The sequence below is a fragment of the Hyla sarda genome, chromosome 5 (genome assembly GCF_029499605.1).
Source record: "Hyla sarda isolate aHylSar1 chromosome 5, aHylSar1.hap1, whole genome shotgun sequence".
Taxonomy (NCBI): Eukaryota; Metazoa; Chordata; class Amphibia; order Anura; family Hylidae; genus Hyla; species Hyla sarda.
The window spans coordinates 30,130,887-30,156,944 of NC_079193.1; the positions used below are offsets into that span (position 1 = coordinate 30,130,887).

At 43.9% G+C, this 26,058-nt stretch overlaps 1 protein-coding gene and 1 long non-coding RNA gene across 4 annotated transcripts in view; one reads left to right on the forward strand and one right to left on the reverse strand.

The window, feature by feature from the left end:
- The window catches only part of CROT (carnitine O-octanoyltransferase), a 40,715-nt gene that overhangs the window by 2,253 nt on the left and 12,404 nt on the right, over positions 1–26,058 (forward strand). For 2 of the 3 annotated variants that reach the window (XR_008843825.1, XM_056519104.1), the window contains exons 2-12: positions 1,811–1,945; positions 2,987–3,111; positions 9,259–9,440; positions 11,941–12,065; positions 14,027–14,135; positions 15,465–15,558; positions 18,299–18,424; positions 22,715–22,816; positions 22,933–23,016; positions 23,101–23,208; positions 25,748–25,878. Coding sequence is in view for 2 of the 3 variants with exons in the window: in XM_056519104.1 (XP_056375079.1) it covers positions 1,831–1,945; positions 2,987–3,111; positions 9,259–9,440; positions 11,941–12,065; positions 14,027–14,135; positions 15,465–15,558; positions 18,299–18,424; positions 22,715–22,816; positions 22,933–23,016; positions 23,101–23,208; positions 25,748–25,878 (1,301 nt within the window). In the remaining variant the exon portion in view is untranslated. Of the gene's footprint in view, positions 1–1,807; positions 1,946–2,986; positions 3,112–9,258; positions 9,441–11,940; positions 12,066–14,026; positions 14,136–15,464; positions 15,559–18,298; positions 18,425–22,714; positions 22,817–22,932; positions 23,017–23,100; positions 23,209–25,747; positions 25,879–26,058 lie in introns of those variants that run through there. The other variant, XM_056519105.1, reaches the window with a different exon arrangement.
- Positions 2,971–18,335, reverse strand: LOC130273006 (uncharacterized). The gene is made up of 3 exons (XR_008843826.1): positions 18,227–18,335; positions 4,673–4,819; positions 2,971–3,078 (listed from the first exon to the last, which is right to left on the reverse strand). It is a non-coding gene; the product is annotated as an uncharacterized LOC130273006 (long non-coding RNA).

Here is a 26,058-nt window from a genome sequence, read left to right on the forward strand (position 1 = left end):
ATTGGCCACTGAATTCTGTAAATGTTTTCTTAGGTCTTATCAGCAGAGTCTGGAGCGCAGCCAGTGTAATCCTGGATCGGGCTGCAGGATACAGTGTAGTCACATGGTGCAGGGATACGTGTGCTGCTCCCCCCACAGCTCCTCCAGGATTTTATGACTATTCAATCAATAATTACAGTTTCCAGCCTGTTTCCAGAAAATGCAATGTGCACTGCAGACCGAAACAATTGCACAGGAAGGACTATGGTGTCCCTGTCATTTAACAAGACTTTTGACTCGTCACAGAGACTTCAAAAGTTTTGACCATTAGAAGAGTAGGGAGAAGCGCCCAGCTGTGTGCTTCAGTCCTCACCTTGCTGTGATCTCCGTCCAGTTGCAGGAGACGGACTCTATTATAAGTCTATGGAGCCCGTCTCCTGCAGTGAGTCTGAGGTTTTGGTGATCCGGGGAGTGAAGCGCACAGCTGCACTCTTCTCCCAGCTCATTTTAGTGATTGTGTTCAGACCCCAACGGATGAAAAGTTTTGACATTTATCTATAGTACCTTGTTTAAGTTAAGTGGGTGGATAAGCCAGTGTTTCTTGACCAGTGTGCCTACAGCTGTTGCAAAACTTAAATCAGTGTTCCCCAACCAGGGGGTGCCTCCAGCTGTTGCAAAACTACAACACCCAGCATGCCCGGACAGCCGAAGGCTGTCCGGGCATGCTGGGTGTTGTAGTTTTCCAACAGCTGGAGGCACTCCCTGGTTGGGAAACACTGACTTAAAGGGGTACTCCGGTGATTTATTTTTTTTTTTATTTATTTATTTATTTATTTTTTTAAATCAACTGGTGCCAGAAAGTTAAACAGCTTTGTAAATTACTTCTATTAAAAAATCTTAATCCTTCCTGTACTTATTAGCTGCTGAATACTACAGCGGAAATTCTTTTCTTTTTGGAACACAGAGCTGCCTGCTGACATCACGAGCACAGTGCTCTCTGCTGACATCTCTGTCCATTTTAGGAACTGTCTAGAACAGCATATGTTTGCTATGGGGATTTACTTTTACTCTGGACAGTTCCTAAAATGGACAGAGATGTCAGCAGAGAGCACTGTGCTCGTGATGTCAGCAGACAGCTCTGTGTTTTAAACGGAAAAGAATTTCCACTGTAGTATTCAGCAGCTAATAAGTACTGGAAGGATTAAGATTTTTTAATAGAAGTCATTTACAAATCTGTTTACCTTTCTGGCACCAGTTGATTTAAAAAAAAAAATATATATATTTTTTTGCCGGAGTACCCCTTTAACACTCACAATATGGCCAGACAACCGAAGGCTATTTTCCTCTCATGTGTCACGATCTTTACTGTTCCCCTCATGTGTCACGATCATTAGCGTCCCCTCATCTTTAAATAAAAAATAATAATAAAAAAACTGTTTAACTTATCTCCGCTCTTGTGCCGATCCCCTGTTCGTCCGCCGGTCATCGCTCTGGTGTTACATGTGCATCGGATGTCACATGACCGCCACAACCCATCATGTGACCACCAAGGCCGCTGATTGGCTGCGGAGGTCACCTGACGTAAAACTGCCAGCCAGTGGCAGAAGGGGTAAAAATCGGAATGGAGGTGGAGGTAAGTAACACAGTTTTTTTTTTTCCTGGACAAAAACCTTGGTGCCACAACTAAATCCTAAGTCGCCATGGCAACCTGGCCTCTGGGTTTTCTGAAGCCCTGCCCTACATACGTATATAAATGTATTGCCGAATGTTTATTACCACAGGACAGACATTGTCTATGACGAGGAGTTTATTTCCCCATCTTTCTCTGCAGATGACTGACTCCTGACCGTCATGGAGAATCACGTGTTTGGTTCTGTAGAAGAGAGGACGTTCCAGTACCAGGACTCGCTGCCTCCTCTCCCGGTTCCTTCTCTCGAGGAGTCTTTGGCCAAGTACTGTGAATCAGGTAATGTGTGAGGAAGATGTCCCCACCAGGTCCCTGTCATTTCCACCCCAAATAGGGCCGTCACTGATGGGACGGTCGTCCTCTGTGGACCCCGTGCCGTGTTTCAGTACAAGTGACCAAATCTCATTCTTCTTTAATTATAACAATAAAGATACATATATATAATGTGTGTACGTATATGGCAGGGAGATGGTGATGTAGGCCGTAGGGGTTGGTCAGAGGTGATGACATCACTCAGGAGGCGGGTCTAGAGCTCAGACACAAGATCCAGCCACACCTTCTAAGACAGCAGAGGATGAGGCGTTGTCTGTGGGGAGAGGGAGGAGTCAGGGAGCTGCTGAGACAACACCACACTGACATTGGGATAACTTAAACAACTTCCTGTCAGTAGAGGGGGAGGAGCCAGGGAGCTGCTGAGACAACACCACACTGACAATGGGATAATTTAAGAACTTCCTGTCAGGAGAGAGAGAAGCTGGGGAGCTGCTGAGACAATACCACACTGACAATGGGATAACCTAAACAACTTCCTGTCAGTAGAGGGGGAGGAGCCAGGGAGATGTGGAGACAACACCACACTGACAATAATAGGACTTCACAACTACCTGTCAGAAAAACGAGAGGAGCTGGAGAGCTGTCCAGAGCAGGAAAAAAATCTCCATAGCAAACATATGCTGCTCTGGACAGTTCCTAAAATGGACAGCAGAGGTCAGCAGAGAGCACTGTGGTCAGGACATCAGAGGAAATGCATTTCTTTTTTGAATTTATCTTTAGTATACAGCCCCTAAAAAGTACTGGAAGGATTAAGATTTTTTAATAGAAGTGATTTACAAATCTGTTTAACTTTCTGGCACCAGTTGATTAAAAAAAAAAAAAAAAAAAGTTTTCCACGGGAGTACCCCTTTAAACGATACCTTGGTTCCTGCAGCACCTACCTAAATTGTAGCTGCTTGGGTTGCCATTGTTCCAAACGCATCAGAGAAGTGACGATCGGATCCTGTGCCGTCTCTTAGGCCACATTTTTCGGTTTCTTTCTTGCAGTAAGGCCCTTTCTGAATGAAGAAGAGTACGAGAAGACTTGTAGCATCGTGAGAGACTTTGGAAATGGGATCGGCAGAGAACTTCACCAGAAGCTATTGGAGAGGGGAAAAACCAGGAAAAACTGGGTAAGTGATTTCCTCTGGTTAAAGTGCTGTGTAATGTATTTTTCTAACTTTATATTTATTTCTATCTCCTAAAGTTACATAATTCTCTAGAATATACCATCTTTTTATGATCAGTGGGGGTCTAAACTCTACAACCCCCACCCCCCACCCCCAAAAAAAGGTGATAATTAAAGGGGTACTCCGGTGGAAAACCTTTATTTATTTATTTATTTATTTATTTTTTTATCAACTGGTGCCAGAAAGTTAAACAGATTTGTAAATTACTTCTATTAAAAAAAATCTTAATCCTTCCAGTACTTATTAGCTGCTGAATACTACAGAGGAAACTCTTTTTTATTTTTGGAACACAGAGCTCTCTGCTGACATCACGAGCACAATGCTCTCTGCTGCCAGCTCTGTCCATTTTAAGATCTGTCCAGAGTAGGAGAAAATCCCCATAGCGAATATATGCTGCTCTGGACAGTTCCTAAAATGGACAGAGATGTCAGCAGAGAGCACTGTGGTCGTGATGTCAGCAGAGAGCTCTGTGTTCCAAAAGGAAAATATTTTCCTCTGTGGTATTCAGCAGCTAATAAGTACTGGAAGGATTAAGATTTTTTTTAATAGAAGCAATTTACAAATCTGTTTTACTTTCTGGCACCAGTTGATTAAAAAAACAAACAAAACACTGGTGTACCCCTTTTAACCCTTAGTGCACCTATATGCAACATCTCCTCACCCCAGGAGAGAGAGAGAAGCTGGGGAGCTGCTGAGACAATACCACACTGACAATGGGATAACCTAAACAACTTTCTGTCAGTAGAGGGGGAGGAGCCGGGGAGCTGCTGAGACAATACCACACTAACAATTTGATAACTTAACAACTTCCTGTCAGTAGAGGGGGAGGAGCCAGAGACATGTGGAGACAACACCACACTGACAATAATAGGACTTCACAACTACCTGTCAGAAAAACGAGAGGAGCTGGAGAGCTGCCCAGAGCAGGAAAAAAAGCTCCATAGCAAACATATGCTGCTCTGGACAGTTTCCTCTGTGGTATTCAGCTGCTAATAAGTACTGGAAGGATGAAGATTTTTTTTCATAGAAGTAATTTACATATCTGTTTTACTTTCTGGCACCAGTTGATTAAAAAAACAAAAAAACACTGGTGTACCCCTTTTAACCCTTAGTGCACCTATATGCAACATCTCCTCACCCCATAGCAGCGAGGGTGCATATTCTTGATATCCGTGAGCACCAATGTAGCACTGACACCAAGTTATTTCTCACACATATGTGACGGTAAGAAAACCTTACATTTAGTTTTAACTTCCATTTAATGGATTTAGATCAGTGTTTTGCCACCAGGGTGCCTCCAGTCGTTGCAAAACTACAACTCCCAGCATGCTGGGAGTTGTAGTTTTGCAACGACTGGAGGCACCTTATTGGGGAAACACTGTTGTAGCCGCACATTTTCCACGGAGGGTTCATGCACAGTCCTGCAGGGTTCTCTATCCCAGGATTAGAGTCGGATTACTAGGTGTTAAATCCAATCCCTTCTGCATAAGGCGGATTTACTTACATTGTAACGTAAGGAACTTGAGATCTCTCTGATTGTAAACAAGCCTGGTGTGTAGATCAGCAGAACCGTACACAAGCCTTAGTTTTGGGAGACAACTTGGTGACACCGCAAATTAAATTCTGTAAACTCTCAAAGCTTAAAATGTACCTGTCAATCAAAAAAAAAAAAAAAATTATTTTGAAATGTCAAAAGTGTCTATCAGTCGGGATCTGAGTGTCCAGACCCTGACCAATGAAGAGCGAGCGGGGAGTGAAGTGCACATCCTCACTCTCCTCTCGCTGCTCTATGTCTGTGCGGGCAGGACGGTCGCATAGACTTACATTATATGTCCATCCAGGTCACGGGACACAGAGCCGGGAGAGAACAACCGGTCGGGGTCTAAACACTCAGATCCCAACTGGTCAGAACTTTTTATATGTCTCTATGTTCAAAGCTTTCCAAACTTTTCATGTTGGTGACACCATTATTAGACATACATTTGGTGACGCACCCCTCGCCGTACTGCCAATTACATTTCGCGTCCTACAACACACTAGGTGATACTAGTATCGGCTTTACAAAGGTGGCTGCTAAGCCCCTGTGTTATTTCATCTCCTCCCTTCATTACCCTCTGCGCCATTTCATCCCCCCCTTCATTACCCTCTGTGCCATTTCATCCCCCCCTTCATTACCCTCTGTGCCATTTCATCCCCCCCTTCATTACCCTCTGTGCCATTTCATCCCCCCTTCATTACCCCTGTGTCATTTCATCCCCCCCTTCATTACCCTCTGTGCCATTTCATCCCCCCCTTCATTACCCTCTGTGTCATTTCATCCCCCCTTCATTACCCCCTGTGTCATTTCATTCCCCCTTCATTACCCCCTGTGCCATTTCATCCCCCATTGATCCCCCCTTGTGCCACTTCATTTCCCTCTTGATCCCCCTGTGCCACCTTATTCATCCTCCCTTTAAACCCCCCTTGTGCCACATCATCCCTTCCATTAATCCCCCCCCCCCCACGTGCCACATAATAATGTTATAATCCTTCCAGTTCACTGACCCCATCATGATAAACCACCCCCTGCCTTAATTTTTTTTATAATTTTTTAGTTTTCTACCTTGATATTGCTCTGTATTTTCTGCTCAGTCTCAGTCAGATTCACAGACTGGGAAGGGGCGTTCCCCAGCAGGTGTGACATCATCTGAAGCCATACGGGGGAGAACTTCCTCCCTCATTCTACTACACAGAGCCCAGAGCAGTTCAGTGTGAGATGAGCTATGATTGGCTGCACACACACCCCCTTCAGCACTCCAGACTGCATTTCCTGATTTTGGACTTCTGCCAGGCCAGCAAGAGTCCAAAGTCTGTGCAAGAGATGGGGGGGGGGAGAGGTAATGTGCTCCGAACAAGTAGGGAGACACCTAGTGGCAACTTTTTTAAACACAAATAAAACATAGAAAACTTTAATTTTTTTTTTTAAACAAAGTACATTAGAAAGATTTTTTTGACAGTGCCCATTTAAAGGTATGTTATTATAATTATGTCAAGAGAACTCCAGGAGACACATGCTATTATACCACCAATTCCTGACCTAGCATGCGATCTCGCCTAAGCCCCAGGAGAGGCTGCAGACTGTGCCCTGGGCAGCAGCATGCATGTGAGGCTGCATGCACACCACGTTTTTTCCTATACAGTTCCCATATCAGGTTTTTGATGAAAAACGGATTCCTCAAAATCGGACAAAACTGTATCAAAACGTGTGTACAAATTTCAACCCGTATAAAATTAAAATATGTCCGTTGCATCTGTTTTTTAAGAAAAAAAATGTATACGTTTTTAACTTTTCCCTCCTTTTTGAATAAAGTTTCACTTGTTAGATTGAAATTCCAAGAAAAAAAACTGTGCAAAGTCAAAAACCGTATGGTGCAAACAGATGGAACCGTCCGCACATAGGGTTCTGTACGGTTCCCATTGACTCCCATGTTTAAAAAAAAAAAAAAAATGCTGGAGTCCTAAATCTCAGACTGCCACCAGGACACAGACAAGCTCAGCACTGCTCCCTGCCAGGGAGCAGTGCTGAGCTTGTCTGTGTCCCGGCTGCAGTCTGAGATTTAGGACTCCAGCATGAGTCTGAAATCTATAAAAAAAAAATAGGCTTGCGGCCAGGACTGGTAGGGAGACCCCTAGTGGTCATTTTTTCAAAGTGGAAAGAAACATATTTTTTAATAACATGCAATGCTTCAGGTGCCTTAAAATGTACAGGATCAATAATGTAGGTCTCAGGCTGAGCTGTGAGATTCGGGTTTGGCCGCCTTTGGCTGTCCAGCAATGCTGGGAGTTGTAGTTTTGCAACAGCTGGAGGCACCCTGATTGAAAATATTGGGTTAGATGAATTTAGCAGAGTTTCCTCCTGCCATAAAGGGCTATCCTCAGCTTTGCCTGTGCTCTTCTGGGTCAGATAAAATCAATGTGCCGTCCCTACTGTCAAAGTGAAAGCTGCTGCAGTCATCTGGGTAAACCGTGAACCAGATCAAAGGAACCTATTAAACAGCGCAAAGTCAGCTCTGCTTGATCTGTAGCATTTATTTTGTTCTCATTACCCGGGTATGGCTACCGGTAGTCTCGGCACAGCGGCTCATTGATGGTTTCCGAACTGTGAACAGACATTGTGTCGGGTTCTCAGGTTCGGCCTATTTGTCTTCGGTAATGGAAGACGCGATGATCAGCTGATTTATATCCTGTGACCTAGAAAACCAGACCATGAACGTTCCCTTTTACACCACAGTGTATTCTTCTTATCTGCTGCTTCATCTGCAGTCATCTGTTATACAGTGATCCCTCAACTTACAATTTCCTCAACATACAATAGTTTCAACATACAATGGTCTTTTATGGACCATCGTAAGTTGAAACCAGACTCAACATACAATGCTACGAGAAGTCCAGATCTGTGAAACGTGTCAATGGCTGGAGGAACTGACCAATCAGAATGGGCATTCACTGGTAAAACCCCTGTATTACTGAAGTGTATGCACTGACTGGTGTTTGGTAGCGGCCCCCTACAGTACAGGGAGGTATTACATGTTCTGTACTACTCTTTACCTGTATTCCTGAAGTGTATGCACTGACTGGTGTCTGGTAGTGCCCCCTACAGTACAGGGAGGTATTACATGTTGTCTACTACTCTTAACCTGTATTACTGAAGTGTATGCACTGACTGGTGTCTGGTAGTGCCCCCTACAGTACAGGGAGGTATTACATGTTCTGTACTTCTCTTTACCTGTATTACTGAAGTGCATGCACTGACTGGTGTCTGATAGCGCCCCCTACAGTACAGGGAGGTATTACATGTTCTGTATTACTCTTTACCTGTATTACTGAAGTGTATGCACTGACTGACTGGCTGGTAGCGCCCCCTACAGTACAGGGAAGTATTACATGTTCTGTACTCTTTACCTGTACCAGAGTTAGCTGCTCCTTTGGACACCAGGTGAGGGCGGCACCATTACTTTTTTAGGACATCGCATGTACTGTACAGGACCCCAAAGAAGCTCCTGTCCTCTTCATAGACCAGTGTTTCCCAAGCAGGGTGGCCCCAGCTGTTGCAAAACTACAACTCCCAGCATGCCCGGACAGCCTTTGGCTGTTCGGGCATGCTGGGAGTTGTAGTTTTGCAACAGCTGGAGGCTCCCTGCTTGGGAAACACTGACATAGACAGTGATTTACAGCTCCCAGCAGATCTTTCCTACTTTTATATGTAAGGACTTGCTTTATTTATCTACTTATTTTTCTTTAATTCTCACTTTTTCCTATTTTTGGATGACATTTTGATGCCTTCAGAACCAATTACCAGGTTTCCATAGAGTTATGGTCTCAACATACAATGGTCATCCCAGAACCAATTAATATTGTAACTTGAGGGACTACTGTACTGGGGCAAGGTATTGTATGAAAGGAAAACGGCACCACTTTTGAACATGGGCCGTATATGGTACTGCATCGGAAGTGAATGGGACCGTACCACGGTAATTTGAGCCTCATCCCAAAGAAGACAGACATGTTTTTCTAATCTCATAAACCCCTTTGTGTTCCTATAATAAGAAGCATAGTATGTTCACACTGCAAATAATGGAGCTTAAAGGGGTATTCCAGGAAAAAATCTTTTTTCTTATATCAACTGGCTCCAGAAAGTTAAACAGATTTGTAAATTACTTCTATTAAAAAATCTTAATCCTTTCAATAATTATCAGCTGCTGAAGTTGAGTTGTTGTTTTCTGTCTGGTAACAGTGCTCTCTGGTTGTCTTGGGAACTGCACAGAGTAGAAGAGGTTTGCTATGGGGATTTGCTTCTAAACTGGGCGTTTCCTGAGACAGGTGTCATCAGAGAGCACTTAGACAGAAAAGAACAACTCAACTTCAGCAGCTCATAAGTACTGAAAGGATTAAGATTTTTTTAATAGAAGTAATTTACAAATCTGTTTAACTTTCTGGAGACAGTTGATATATATATATATATATATATATATATATATATATATATATATCTCAAGTTTTTTTCCTGGATAATCTATTACTGAGGTTTTATGACTTTGTCTTGTCTTCCAGCTAGAGGAATGGTGGCTGAACGCAGCATATCTGGATGTACGGATGCCGTCTCAGCTCAATGTCAACTTTGGCGGCCCTGCCTCTTACCTGGAGCACTACTGGCCCCCTAGAATGGGCACCCAACTTGAGAGAGGGAGCATAGCGACGTGGTACACGCTGAAATACTGGGATCTCATCAGAAGGTGATATTTCGGAAAGTAATGAAAGGTTCTACAGTTGTATCCAGTCTAGACAATGCTCTGTGAGCTCAACAACCTGGACCCCAGACTGTACATAATCCTGCTCTCAGCTGAGAAGTGATACAGTTGTATCCAGTCTAGACAATGCTCTGTGAGCTCAACAGCCTGGACCCCAGACTGTACAGTACATAGTACAGAGTTTTGTATTACTATCTAGCTTTAGAAAGAGGAGTCCAGCGTCCAGAAACTCGGAGGAAAATATTTATTCACCAGATGGTCATGACAGGAACACAGGGTACAGTGACGCGTTTCGGCTTTACAACGAAGCCTTAGTCATACACTTAGTATGACTAAGGCTTCGTTGTAAAGCCGAAACGCGTCACTGTACCCTGTGTTCCTGTCATGACCATCTGGTGAATAAATATTTTCCTCCGAGTTTCTGGACGCTGGACTCCTCTTTCTTCTGCTGTTCAATTGGGCGAGGTCCGCGCTCTGTCCGTGCGCACCTGGGGTGAGCTGAAGCATTGCTGTTTCTCTATCTTACCATCTAGCTTTGTATCGCACTGGTAGATTTAGCAATATCCTATAGGAAGCAAATTACTGTACAGAAAACGGTCAGAATCACTAGTTCCAGATCTAGAAGTAAATGTACTGTGTGTGTGTGTGTGTGTGTGTGTATATATATATATATATATATATATATATATATATATATATATATATATACACATACACTCACACGCACACACACATATATACATACACATACACATGCACACACACATATACAGTCATGGCCGTAAATGTTGGCACTCCTGAAATTTTTCTAGAAAATGAAGTATTTCTCACAGAAAAGGATTGCAGTAACACATGTTTTGCTATTCACATGTTTATTCACTTTGTGTGTATTGGAACTGAAAAAAAAAAAAGCAAATTGGACATAATGTCACATCAAACTCCAAAAATGGGCTGGACAAAATTATTGGCACCCTTAACTTAATATTAGATTGCACACCCTTTGGAAAAAATAACTGAAATCAGTGGCTTCCTATAACCATCAATAAGCTTCTTACACCTCTCAGCCGGAATGTTGGACCACTCTTCCTTTACAAACTGCTCCAGGTCTCTTATTGGAAGGCGCCTTTTCCCAACAGTAATTTTAAGATCTCTCCACAGGTGATCAATGGGATTTAGATCTGGACTCATTGCTGCCACTTCAGAACTCTCAGCGCTTTGTTGCCATCCATTTCTGGGGCTTTTTGACGTATGTTTGGGGTCATTGTCCTGCTGGAAGACCCAAGATCTTGGACGCAAACCCAGCTTTCTGACACTGGGCTGTACAGTGCGACCCAAAATCTATTGATAATCCCCAGATTTCATGATGTCTTGTACAAATTCAAGGCCCCCAGTGCCAGAGGCAGCAAAACAACCCCAAAACATCATCGAACCTCCACCATATTTCACTGTAGGTACTGTGTTTTTTCTTTATAGGCCTCATTCCGTTTTCGGTAAACAGTAGAATGATGTGCTTTACCAAAAAGCTCTATCTTGGTCTCATCTGTCCACAAGACATTTTCCCAGAAGGATTTTGGCTTACTCAGGTTCATTTTGGCAAAATGTAGTCTTGCTTTTTTATGTCTCTGTGTGAGCAGTGGGGTCCTCCTGGGTCTCCTGCCATAGCGTTTTGTTTCATTTAAATGTCGATTGATAGTTCGTGCTGAGACTGATGCTCCTATGCCTGAAGGACAGCTTGAATATCTTTGGAACTTGTTTGGGGCTGCTTATCCACCATCCGGACTATCCTGCATTGACACCTTTCATCAATTTTTCTCTTCCGTCCACACCCAGGGAGATTAGCTACAGTGCCATGGGTTATAAACTTCTTGATAATGTTGCGCACTGTGGACAAAGGCAAATCTAGATCTCTGGAGATGGACTTGTAACCTTGAGATTGTTGATATTTTTCCACAATTTTGGTTCTCAAGTGCTCAGACAGTTCTCTTCTCCTCTCTCTGTTGTCCATGCTTAGTGTGGCACACACAGACACACCATGCAATACTAAGTGGACTTCTCTCCTTTTTATCTGCTTTTAGGTTTTATTTGTATACTGCCCACACCTGTTACTTGCCCCAGGTGAGTATAAAGGAGCATCACATGCTTGAAACAATCTTATTTTTCCACAATTTTCAAAGGGTGCCAATAATTTTGTCCAGCCCATTTTTGGAGTTTGGTGACATTATGTCCAATTTGTTTTTTTTCCTTCCTTTTTTGGTTTAGTTCCAATACACACAAAGGGAATAAACATGTGTATAGCAAAACATGTGTTACTGCAATCCTTTTCTGTGAGAAATACTTCATTTTCTAGAAACATTTCAGGGGTGCCAACATTTACGGCCATGACGATAGATAGATAGATAGATAGATAGATAGATTTTTTATATATATTATAATATATATATTTTTATATTCTCATGGGAGCATTATATAAATCTTCCTTTCACAGGGAGAAGCTGGCTGTTCACAAAGCTAAGAATTCACCCCTGGATATGTCCCAGTTCAGAAATTTGTTTAACACTTGCAAAATCCCGGGTGTGACCAGAGATAAGATTTGCAACTACTTTATAACTGGTGAGTAGAACTTATTTTGCTGCAGATTTCGCCCCCTCGTATTGTATTGGTGAAAATCTTTTCAGAGACAACCATGTGTTCGCCCCTGAACCCTGCTACTGGCAAAACCTGCAAAAAACGGATTTCAGAAGAGGAAGCCATGGACAAAATTATTTTTGTCCTGCAGCGCCCACTGCAGGGGAAATGTAGAATTGCATGGTAGCTATTCTGATAAATGGGTGACAATGTAATAAAAGAACAGTTTAAAGGGGTACTCCGCCCCTAGACATCTTATCCCCCTATCCAAAGGAAAGGGTATAATATGTCTGATTGCGCGGGATCCGTCAAGCCACGCCCCCTTAATTCATGTCTACCGGAGGGGGATGTCACGGCATGACGTTACCTACCACGGCCTCCCGAAGCTGGCTTACTAAACCAAAATGGAGATTGTGGGAGTCCCAGCCGCCGGACTCCTCAAGAATAGACATCTTATCCCTTATGCTTTGGATAGGGGATAAAATGTTTAGGGGCGGAGTACCCCCTTAAAGGGGTACTCCACTGGAAAACATATATATATATATATTTTTTTTTTAAATCAACTGGTGCCAGAAAGTTAAACAGATTTGTAAATGACTTCTATTAAAACAATCTTCATCCTTCCAGTACTTATCAGCTGCTGTTATGATCCACAGGAAGTTCTTTTCTTTTTGAATTTCCTTTCTGCCTGACCACAGTGCTCTCTGCTGACACCTCTGTCCATGCCAGGAACTATCCAGAGTGGGAAAGGTTTACTATGGGGATTTGCACCTACTCTGGACAGTTCCTGACATGGACAGAGGTGTCAGCAGAGAGCACTGTGGTCAGGCAGTAAGGAAATTCAAAAAGAAAACCACTTCCTGTGGATCATACGGCAGCTAAGTACTGGAAGGATTAAGATTTTTTAATAGAAGTCATTTACAAATCTGTTTAACTTTCTGGCACCAGTTGATTGAAGAAAATATGTTTTCCAGTGGAGTACCCCTTTAAGTTCCGCCGGAAGGGGCGCCTCTCTGTTTAGACCCATATTCCCCTAACTAATGAATATAGCAGTATTTTCCAACCAGGGTGCCTCCAGCTGTTGCAAAACTACAACTCCCAGCATGCCCGGACAGCCGTTGGCTGTCCGGGCATGCTGGGAGTTGTAGTTTTGCATCAGCTGGAGGCACCCTGGTCAGGAAACACTGGCATGTAGACATGGGTTATCATTAGAGATGAGCGAACTTACAGTAAATTCGATTCGTCACGAACTTCTCGGCTCGGCAGTTGATGTCTTTTCCTGCATAAATGAGTTCAGCTTTCCGGTGCTCCGATGGGCTGGAAAAGGTGGATACAGTCCTAGGAGACTCTTTCCTAGGAATGTAGCCACCTTTTCCAGACCACCGGAGCACCTGAAAGCTGAACTAATTTACGCAGGATAAGTCATCAACTGCCGAGCCGAAAAGTTCGTGATGAATCGAATTTACTGTAAGTTCGCTCATCTCTAGTTATCATCCCCCTTTAATAGATGGAAACCTAGGAATTCCTCATCTATTAACTGGAGCAGAAAACTCTGCAATACTTCATGTGTCCTACGGGGGCGCTGAAGGTAAATTGAACACTGGCGGCTAGTTTCCTCCATATTACTCCTGATAGATACAGGTCCTGGCACTCGGGGACCGCTATACGCAGGTTATCTGTGGGGAATTGTCCAATGTGCTCCATTTAGGGATCTAGGGGGGAAGATTTATCAAAACCTGTCCAGAGTAAAAGTGGCTGAGTTGCCCTTAGCAACCAATCAGATGGCTACTTTCATTTTGCAGAGGCCTTGTTGAAAATGAAAGAAGTGATCTGATTGGTTGCTATGGGCAACTGGACAACTTTTCCTTTGGACAGGTTTTGATAAATCTCCCCTCCTAGTCTCTTTTTTATTTATTTAGTGGACTTTTATTCTACTTTTATTTTAGAGTCAGAAGGCCGCTGTCCCACCCACCTGATCGCCATGTGCCGGGGAAGGATCTTCACCTTTGAAGCTGTTCACAACGACCAGATTATCTCTCCTCCAGAAATATTAAGGTTTGTGTCCATAGAAAGGAAGGGGATACCCCTATATGGGTATGTTCGCACTGAGGAATTCTAGAGGAATTTCCACAAGTAATTCCGCTAGCTTTTTCAGCTTGAAATTATTCAATTGATTTTTCCGTTCACTTCAATGTATTTTTTTCCCGCTTCTCAGTTCACACTGTGTCAATTCTGCTCGCTGAATTCCGGCGCCAAATTCGGTTCCGCTTGAAGAAAGAACATGTTTATTCTTCAAGCGGAATCCGCAAGCAGAATCCAATAGAAGTCAATGGTAGAAAAAAAAAAAAAATTCTGCCCGACATTGTTTTCTCTGCTGACCTCTGCTGTCCATTTTAGGAACTGCCCAGAACAGCATTTGTTTGCTATGGGGATTTCCTTTTACTCTGGACAGTTCCTAAAATGGACAGAGATGTCAGCAGAGAGCACTGTGCTCGTGATGTCAGCAGAGAGCTCTTTGTTTCAAACGGAAAAGAATTTCCTCTGTAGTATTCAGCAGCTAATAAGTACAGGAAGGATCAAGATTTTTTAATAGAAGTAATTTACAAATCTGTTTAATCTTTCTGGCACCAGTTGATTTAAAAAAAAAATAAAAATAAAATAAAAGTTTTTCACAGGAGTACCCCTTTAAAGGGATACTCCGCCCCTACACATCTTATCCCCTATCCAAAGGATAGGGGATAAGATGTCAGATCGCTGCGGTGCCGCTGCTGGGGACCCCCAGGATCCCCGCTATCATTACAGCACAGAGCGAGTTCGCTCTGTGCGTAATGACGGGCAATACAGGGGACGGAGCCGCGTGATGTCACGGCTCCGCCCCTCGTGACATCACGGCCCGTCCCCTTAATGCAAGTCTATGGCAGGGGGCGTGACGACCGCCGCGCCCCCTCCCATAGACTTGTATAGAAAGGGGCGGGGCCGTGATGTAACGATGCTCCGGCCCCTGTATTACGCGTCATTACGCGCAGAGCGAACTCGCTCTGTGCTGTAATGATAGCGCGGTGCAGCAGTGGGGATCCCCAGCAGCGGCACCGCGGCGATCTGGCATCTTATCCCCTATCCTTTGGATCGGGGATAAGATGTCTATGGGCGGAGTGCCCCTTTTAAGTAGCCTCCTCCTTCATTCCTCTTCATTTCCACGTGGAATTCCGCTCCAATGAATTCCGCTTGATGGATAAAATGACATAAGGCAACAATTTCCTGACCAAAATTATTCCTCTTGAATTCCTCAGTGTGAACGCACCCTATGACAATTGCTTCCCCCTGTGGTGGGGTATCCCTAGCTTCCATTCTGTGACCTTTTTGTGACTATTAATTTCCTTTTAGGCAGCTTTCCTACATCCAGAACGTTTGCCAAAGTGGCCCGGATGGCCTGGGTCTGTCTGCACTAACCACAGAGGAGAGGACGCGCTGGGCTCTGGTTGGTTTAGTTCTCCTATGTTGCTTGTATGTTTCTGTCTGTAAAATATGACACGGTCAACCATGGAGAAAGAGCGAGATCTTGCTTGTATAGAAAACATACATTTATTGTAACCTTCTTGACATTATGGCAGACATGAAACAAGATCTCTTCATGTAAAAACAGTCTTTACCATACAGTAGGAAGGTTATGTAGGCCTGTCCTTAGACTTGTCTCACCAGCTGGGGTTTTTGTGTGTTGGATCCATCTTGGGGTCCTTCAAAGATGGCCGCCTTGGTTAGCATCCTCTTAGTTGTCATCCTTCGTCAGGCTGGCTTAGTCTAGTCTGGCATGGCCCCGCCTTTCTTCCTTCTTGGTTAGCTTAGCTTTGAAGCCCCAACCTTATACAGTGACCCCCGCGACGTACGATAATTTCAGCATACGATCACTCTGAGGCCATCGCATGTTGAACGCCGCATCAACATACGATGCTTTTTTATGTCGGGGCCATCGCATAAACGGCTATCCGGCAGCGCAGACTGCTTCAGCTGCCACCGGACAGCCGTTTACGGTGCCCCGTGTGGTCCGCTGACTATCACTTACCTGTACTCGGGGCTCCGGCGCGTCCTCTTAGGGATCCCCTGCATCGTCGGCGCTCTCCATCGTCCTCATCACGTCGCTGGACACGCCGTCCCGTCATCCAATAGGAGCGGAGTGCGTAGCGACGTGATGACGGCGACGGAGAGCGCGGTTGCCGTGGAAGCAGAGGCCTTGCCGGAGCGTCGGGGACACCCCGGGGACGCGGCGACAGCAATGGACGGCGACATCCCGGGCAGCGGTGACGGTCCGGAGCGGCGGGGACAGGTGAGTACAACTTTCACTAACAGTGGTCTACAACCTGCGGACCTCCAGATGTTGCAAAACTACAACACCCAGCATGCCCGGACAGCCAACGGCTGTCCGGGCATGCTGGGTGTTGTAGTTTTGCAACATCTGGAGGTCCGCAGGTTGTAGACCACTGTCCTATACTTTACATTGCAGGGATCCCTCAACAAACGATGGTCCATTTGGAACGGATTACCATCGTATGTTGAGGGAATACTGTATACCATAACTATGGGTGTGTTTACTATGATTGAAGTGTGTCCTTTATTTATATATATATATATATATTGGGCGTGTTTATCCTAAGTAATCCTGTGTCAACTATCCATAAATATACCTATAGGGGGAGATTTATCAAAACCTGTGAAAAGGAAAAGTTACCCAGTTGCCCATAGCAACCAATCAGATCGCTGCTTTCATTTTTCAGAGGTCTCTTTAAAAATGAAAGAAGCAAGCTGATTGGTTGCTATGGGCAACTGGGCAAATTTTCTCTGCGCAGGTTTTGATAAATCTCCCCCCATATAGTATATATCTCCTCCTAGTGGGTTGGCTGAATGTGTGTGTGTGTGTGTGTGTGTATGTATATATATATATATATATATATATATATATATATATATATATATCATGGGTGTGTGCATTATGTTATGGCTACATTGTTATCTGATTGGATACTACCAACCTTACATATATGGTACTTCAACGTGACTACGTGACTATTCCCCTGAAATAGTATATAGTGTGTCATGAAATACTTCTTGGCTTAGCTATTCTATCTATAGGAGCCAGCTAGCTACACTTATATTTAAAGGGGTATTCCAGGAAAAAACTTTTTTTTTTATAACAACTGGCTCCAGAAAGTTAAACAGATTTGTAAATTACTTCTATAAAAAAAATCTTAATCCTTTCAATAATTATCAGCTGCTGAAGTTGAGTTGTTCTTTTCTGTCTGGCAACAGTGCTCTCTCCTGACATCTCTGCTTGTCTCGGGAACTGCACAGAGTAGAAGAGGTTTGCTATGGGGATTTGCTTCTACTCTCGACAGTTCCCAAGACAGGTGTCATCAGAGAGCACTTGGACAGAAAAGAACAACTCAACTTCAGCAGCTCATAAGTAATGAAAGGATTAAGATTTTTTAATAGAAGTAAATTACAAATCTGTTTAATTTTCTGGAGCCAGTTGATCGATATATATACACATATATACACAAGTATAGGAAGTTACACTCACCTGTCCCCGCCGCTCCGGACCGCGTCCTCACCGCTCCCGAAGCTGTCCCGCTGCTCCGGCGTCTTCTTCGGGATCCTCCGGCTTCTTCCGCATCTTCTCCGGTGTCCGGGCCTCGCTTTCTGGTGACGTTATTACGCTGCTGCGCTGGCACGGTGTGTGCAATGACGTAATAACGACGCCGGAAAGCGAGGCCCCGACCCCGGAGAAGATGCAGAAGACACCGGAGGATCCCGAAGTGGACCCGGAGCAGCGGGAATAGGTAAGTGAACCTGTCCGGGATGCAGTTAATGCGATGGCCCCGACATATAAAAGCATCGTATGTCGATTTTATCATATGTTGGGGGGTTACTGTGTGTGTGTGTGTGTGTGTGTGTGTGTGTGTGTGTGTGTATATATATATATATATATATATATATATATATATATATATATATAATATTTTTTATTTTTTATTTTTTTCCTGGATAACCCCTTTAACTTGTTCCACAGGTCCTCAGCATCTTGATTAGCATACCCTTGTACAATTGCCTTGATCCACAGGTTACAATGATATTGTATATTAAAAATACCTTACCACATTTTACACTGTCCAAGCATCTTGCTGTTTTTGTCACGTTTATCATGCGGTCCCTGTGGTCTTTCATAGACTCGTGAACACCTCATAAGCCTCGACCCAAAGAATTTATCCCATCTGGAGCGGATTCAGAGCAGTTTGTTTGTTGTGTCGATTGATGAAGATTGTCCCCAGGGATCGCCTGAAGATTACAGCCAGGTGATCAGAACCTTTATAACATCATATTTATAAAGAATTTCTATCCCAAATAGACAAATCAATGTGCCAGTCAATACCGAACCAACGTACAGTGAAGGAAAAAATTATTTGACCCCCTGCTGATTTTGTACGTTTGCCCCCTGACACAGAAATGAGATATAATTTTAATGGTCGGTTTATTTGAACAGTGAGAGACAGAATAACCACAAATATTTGAAAAAAGGTATTTAAAAAAAAAAGTTCTAAATAATGGGGGAAGATTTATCAAAACCTATCCAGGGGAAAAGTTGCTGAGTTGCCCATAGCAACCAATCAGATCTCTTCTTTCATTTTTGAAAAGGCCTCTGAGAAAAAGAAGCCAACTGATTGGTTGCTATGGGCAACTCAGCAACTTTTCCCCTAGACAGGTTTTGATAATTCTCCCCCAATATCTCTGATTTCTCTGTCTTTCTTTCTTTTTGCCTTCTTTTGCGTCATGTAGCGGGTTGATTTGCTGTATCTTCATAATCCTTTCACAGTACGCATATCCTTTATGCCCCTTGACAGCTTTGTCTGCATGATGTAAAAGTGTTAATACCTTTTTATGTTTTTTTTTTTTATGTATTCCCACTGCTTTTTTTTTTTTTTTAACACTTGTTTTGTTGTAAATCTTGAATAACTTTCAATAAACATTTTTGAAAAAAGTGATTAAAGGATAGAGCTGAGATTAGGAGCACTCTCTCAACCCCTTAAGGACATTGGAAGTAAATGTATGTCCTGATTTGCTGATACTTATCGCACCCGGATGTACATTTACGTCCTATGCATGGAGCAAGCACAGGAGCTGCTCTCGCTTCATGCACGGTAGGTCCTGGCTGCTATACGCAGTCATGGACTCGTCGGTAATGGCAGACATCAGAGATTGCGCTGATGTCCGCCATTAACCCCTTAGATGTACTGATCACGGCATCTGGGGCAACGTGGTGCTTGTAATGGCTGATTGGATCGCCCACGGCATGACTGCTGAGAGCCAAAAATCTTCCTTCTTGATAGGGGATCAAATACTTATTTCACTGAGTGAGGCTGTGTTCCCACCACGTTTTTGCAATACAGTTCCCATATACGTTTTTAATTTGAAAACTGTATGCATTGACTCTCCATTGAAAACCGTATGCCAAACGATGCATCTAGTTGTGTCCGTTTTTCTGTACGGCTTTGTCCGCTTTTTTCCCGTACCCAAAACCATAGTCTACCACGGTTTTTGGTCTGGGTGAAAAACCGTATTGAAACCGTATACGTTTTTTTTCAATGGGAACCGTACAGAACCGTATGTGCGTACGGTTCCATCCAGTTTGCACGATACGGTTTTTGGCTTTGCACAGTTTTTTTCCTTGATATTTCAATCAAACAAGTGAAACTTTATTCATAATATAGTGAAAAGATAAAAACTTATACGTTTTTTCTTATAAAATGGATGCAACCGGACATCATTTTTCAAACCAAATACGGTTTTCAACGGGTAAAAATTTTAATACAGTTTAGTCCGGTTTTGAGGAATCCGTTTTTCTTCCAAAAACCTAATATGGGAACTGTATTTCAAAAACGTGGTGTGAACCCACCCTAAAATGGATTTTTTGTTTGTTACTCTGTCTCTCACTGTTCAAATAAACCGACCATTAAACTTATTGACCAATCATTTCTTTGTAATTGGGCAAATGTACAAAATTAGCAGGGGATCAAATAATATTTTTTTTCATTGAAGATCCTACTCAGCTTTCCTAGAGTTGAGAATAAAAAAATAAAATAAATAACCAGCCTTCTTGTGCATCCTATGATCTGAAATCACCCTTTAGGGTGTATTCACACTTACAATATACTGCGCATATTTGATGTGCAGGATTTGAAGCTGCAGAGCTCAATGTAAATAAATTATCTAAAAAACACAGCTTCAAATCTGCAGCATCAAATATGCGCAGTATACTGTATGTGTGAATAGACCCTTAAAGGAGTACTCCATTTAGTTCCAAACACTGTGCGCACTGCGGGGGTTGGCCACGCCCCCTCGTGACATCACGTCATGCCCCCTCAATGCAAGTCTATGGGAGGGGGCGTGGTGGCCGCCACGCCTCCTCCCATAGACTTGCATTGAGGGGGCGTGGCAGAGCCCTGCAGTGCGCGCACAGTGTTCGGAACTAAAAGTTCAGAACGCTGGCCAGTTGAGTACCCCTTTAAAGGAGTTTTCCAACATAATGCATGATTGCATAATTGAAGGTACTGATCGGTGGGGGGCCTCGTAGTTGGACCCCTGCAATCTGTAAGTGAAGGCGTATCATTGGATATGCCAACTGCAGTACAAGAAACTGCAACACAATCCTGATCGCTATATCTACATTAAACAACCATCATTGCTCACCTTTACCACACATTTATAATGTTAAACCTGTGCATTATCTATACGTGTCATCATGGTTTGTAAGAAACATAAGATAGGGCTTGGACTTTGTAGTCATTATAGGACACACCTATTTGCTTTTCAGCCTTTTAATATTCCATAATATGACTTAATCCTTTTGCAAAATCATAACTCTTAGGCTTTATTCACACCATCGTATTAGTTGTATTAGGTTGGAATCTATAGGGCAGTAGTCTCCAAACTGCGGCCCTCCATTTATTCTAAAACTACAACTCCCAGCATGCCCAGACAGCCGTAGGCTGTCTGAGCATGCTGGGAGTTGTAATTTTGCAACATCTGGAGCGCCACACTTTGGAGACCACTGCTATAAGGGTTATTCATTGAGGACCCTGTCTATATATATTATTTTTATGATTTTACAGAAAAATCTACATAAGTGGAATAACTATATTAGCTGAGTACCCGGCGTTGCCCGTTTTTTCCTTTCTAATCCTTGTTGGGGAGGAAAATCAACAAAGGAGGAAGCTTTTGACTTCATATCCCATCCCCATATATTGTTGTCATATCCAGACCTCATATCCCGTCATCATATCTTGACCTCCTATCCCGTCCTCATATCTCAACCTCATATCCCGTCCGCATATCCCGACCTCCTATCACATCCTCCTATCCCGCCCTCCTATCCCGCCCTCCTATCCCGAACCTCATATCCCGAACCTCATATCCCGAACCTCATATCCCGAACCTCATATCCCAAACCTCATATCCCAACCTCACATACTTTCCTTATATCCCCTCCTCATATCCCAACCTCATATCCTGACATCATATTCTGGTCTCATCCTCATATCCTGTCCTCAGGTGGGACTGATTTGTGATGAAGATATTGTAAGCTGAATATGGAAGGGGACGTGGCTTTGTGGGACTGGGCGTGATTTGCAAGCCAGACCGATGCACAAAAAGGATAGATAATAAATGGGGTGGGGCTTAAACTGTGGGCGTGTCTTTGTGAGATGGGGTGTGGCTTGCAAGCTGGACTGACACATTCACCAGTAGATGCAGAGCGGAGCTTGTGGAGTAAAGTACTGGAAGTCCCATATACTTGCATGGGACTTGAAACAAAAACCCATCTTTTATATAAGGGTGTGGGTAAGGGTTAATTTAACTATCATATCTTTTTATTTGACATATAAGTAATATGTGTGCCAGGTAATGAAATATCTCCAACCGTACAGAAGTTATGTGGGAACATACATTTCCCATTGATTTGCATGGGACTTTAAACAAATACCCCGCCCCTGGCAAATGGGGTTGAGTAAGGGTTAAATCACCTATCCTATGTTTGTTGCTGACATATAAGTAACATGTGGCCAAGTTTCATGTTAATATCTTTAGCCGTTTGGACGTTTACACACACACACATTGAGTTTTATATATATATATATATAGATTGGAGGAGATTTATCAAAACCTGTCCAGAGGAAAAGTTGCTGAGTTGCCCATAGCAACCAATCAGATCGCTTCTTTCATTTCTGAATAGGCCTCTGAAAAATGAAAGAAGAGATCTGATTGGTTGCTATTGGCAACTCAGCAACTTTTCCTCTGGACAGATTTTAATAATCTAAATTTCTGTCTGAATAGGAACCAATGGGTTGCTATGGTAACTTGGAGCCAAACAGTGCTTCCGGCGGGGGTCGACACGCCCTGTTCCCGAGGAGAGAGGGGTCCTGTGCTGGAAATCGCTGGGGGTCCCAGCAGTCGGACCCCCTGCGATCTGAAACTTATCCTTTGCATAGGGGATATGTTTTTCTGCATGATAGTTCTTTTTAAATGTTAATACTATTTTGCCATTTTGGAAGATTAAGTTATTAGAATGTTCTATGTTCTCTAATGCACAGATTACAAACGCGGCCTTGGCCGGAGACCCCACTATACGCTGGGGGGACAAATCCTACAACTTCCTCTTATTTCGCAATGGCGTTTTTGGCTCCAATTGTGACGTGAGTAGCAACATTAGCATCCAGATTCTCTGCAGACGTGACCGGTCAGTGAAGTAGACGACCTCCTTGGTCCCATACATGAGGTCACAGCGTGTATTCTGTGGTTTCTTTTCCAGCATGCGCCCTATGACGCCATGGTACTCGTAGCATTATGCGACTACATTGATCAGAACATCCAAGCCTGTGAGGGGCGCTGGAAGGTACGCAGCCACTCATGGGACCCTATTCCCAATTGTTGGGTCCATGCGATGTCCTTATGGCCGTCTTCTGTTTTTTTATCATAGGGGTCGTCCTTTGTTCGGGAGCTTCCAGATCCTGAAGAGCTGGTCTTCACTGTGGATCAGAAAATAATAAATGATATCGAATTGGCCAAAGCTCAGTATCACACTCAGGTATACACAGATAAATCTTGTAGCATATACAGTGTCCATTTTACTACATAGTCAGTCGTCAGCCGTAACTCCGTCCTCCGTCAGGTGAAACGGCGTCCCGCCTCCTCCCTCACACCAATCGGCGTCATCCTTCAGCCACAACTCCATCCTCTCTCATCCGAAACTCCGTCGTCCAAAACGCTGCTATGCCTCAGACGATTCTCCCTCAGACGCAACTTCCTGCCGCACAGCAGAGCCGACGCAGCACAGCATGTATAGCAGAGCCGACGCAGCACAGCATGTATAGCAGAGCCGACGCAGCACAGCATGTATAGCAGAGCCGACGCAGCACAGCATGTATAGCAGAGCCGACGCAGCACAGCATGTATAGCAGAGCCGACGCAGCACAGCATGTATAGCAGAGCCGACGCAGCACAGCATGTATAGCAGAGCCGACGCAGCACAGCATGTATAGCAGAGTCCAAACTGTGAAACTTGCACATGTACTACAGACACTACATGTGCTACGGAGTCTGTATAGCAGAGCCGACATTGAATAGCGTGTACAGCAGAACCTGTATAGCAGAGCTGACACTGAATAGCGTGTACAGCAGAACCTGTATAGCAGAGCTGACACTGAATAGCGTGTACAGCAGAACCCGTATAGCAGAGAGCTGACACTGAATAGCGTGTACAGCAGAACCCGTATAGCAGAGAGACGACACTGAATAGCGTGTACAGCAGAACCTGTATAGCAGAGAGACGACACTGAATAGCGTGTACAGCAGAACCTGTATAGCAGAGAGACGACATTGAATAGCGTGTACAGCAGAACCCGTATAGCAGAGAGACGACATTGAATAGCGTGTACAGCAGAACCCGTATAGCAGAGAGACGACACTGAATAGCGTGTACAGCAGAACCCATATAGCAGAGAGACGACACTGAATAGCATGTACAGCAGAACCCATATAGCAGAGAGACGACACTGAATAGCGTGTACAGCAGAACCCATATAGCAGAGAGACGACACTGAATAGCGTGTACAGCAGAACCCATATAGCAGAGAGACGACACTGAATAGCATGTACAGCAGAACCCATATAGCAGAGAGACGACACTGAATAGCGTGTACAGCAGAACCCATATAGCAGAGAGACGACACTGAATAGCATGTACAGCAGAACCCATATAGCAGAGAGACGACACTGAATAGCGTGTACAGCAGAACCCATATAGCAGAGAGACGACACTGAATAGCATGTACAGCAGAATCCATATAGCAGAGAGAAGACACCTAATAGCGTGTACAGCAGAACCCGTATAGCAGAGAGACGACACTGACTCGGCTCTGCTACACGGCAGGAAAGTTTTTCGCATGAGAGACTTGAAGATGACAAAGGAAGGAGGAGGGAGTTGCGGCTGACGCCTGACGGAGATTGGCCCGAGGGAGGAGGCGGGACGCCGTTTCACCAGACGGAGGACGGAGTTACGTCTGACAACTGACGATGTCCTAAAATGGACAACTTAAGCATATCCCAGTGTGGATCAATAAAGAACCATAGGGGTTCCCACCATAGAATGTGATCCGTCTAGTGCAGTGGTCTCCAAACTGTGGACCTCCAGATGCTTCAAAACTACAACTACCAGCAGCTGGAGAGTCCAACTAGCTGTGCTGTAGTAGCAACAAAAAGGGTCGGCACTCGATACCCGTAGTGCAGCACATGGAAGGCAGTGTACTTGAAGGAAAGAATTCCCGGCACTCACTGTTTTCTTCTGCCAGGTGTAACGTGTTAATTAAAGGGGTACTCCGGTGGAAAACTTTCTTTTTTTTTTAAATCAACTGGTGCCAGAAAGTTAAACAGATTTGTAAATTACTTCTATTAAAAAAATCTTAATCCTTCCAGTACTTTTTAGGGGCTGTATACTACAGAGGAATTGTTTTATTTTTGGATTTGTCTTATGTCACGACCACAGTGCTCTCTGCTGACCTCTGCTGTCCATTTTAGGAACTGTCCAGAGCAGATCTTTGCTATGGGGATTTTCTCCTACTCTGGACAGTTCTTAAAATGGACAGCAGAGAGCACTGTGGTCGTGACGTAAGACAAATCCAAAAAGATAAACTTTTCCTCTGTAGTATACAGCCCCTAAAAAGTACTGGAAGGATTAAGATTTTTTTTTTTTATAGAAGTAATTTACAAATCTGTTTAACTTTCTGGCACCAGTTGATTTAAAAAAAAATAAAGTTTTTCACGGGAGTACCCCTTTAACACAGTGCTAATTACAAGTAATGACGCGTTTCGGCCAAAGCCGGTCATTCTGAGTAAGGCTTTGGCTGAAATGCGTCATTACTTGTAATTAGCACTGCATTAATAAACACATTACACTTAGCAGAAGAAAACAGTGAGTGCTGGGATTTCTTTCCTTCAAGTGGCTGTGCTGAGCTGCAGCAGCGCCTCCTTCCTCCCCCCCCCATCCTTTATTGACTGATTGACATACAGGACCGGAAGCCGAGCCCTGTAGGTCGGACATGCTCTTACATTCTCTATTACCTCCCCAGGCTTCTGACTTACAGCTGGCCAATTACGCCTTTACGTCTTTTGGGAAGTCGCTTGTGAAGAAGAAGAAGCTTCACCCGGACACGTTCGTCCAGCTTTCCCTCCAGTTGGCATTTTACAAACTTCATGGACGGTAAGGGTTAAAGCGTTCCCACGACTTCTGCAACCTTTTAGATGGGTGGGTCTCCCCATTTGGATAATCTTTAACTCAGTGTTTCCCAACCAGGGTGCCTCCAGCTATTGCAAAACTACAACTCCCAGCATGCCCGGACAGCCAAAGGCTGTCCGGGCATGCTGGGAGTTGTAGTTTTGC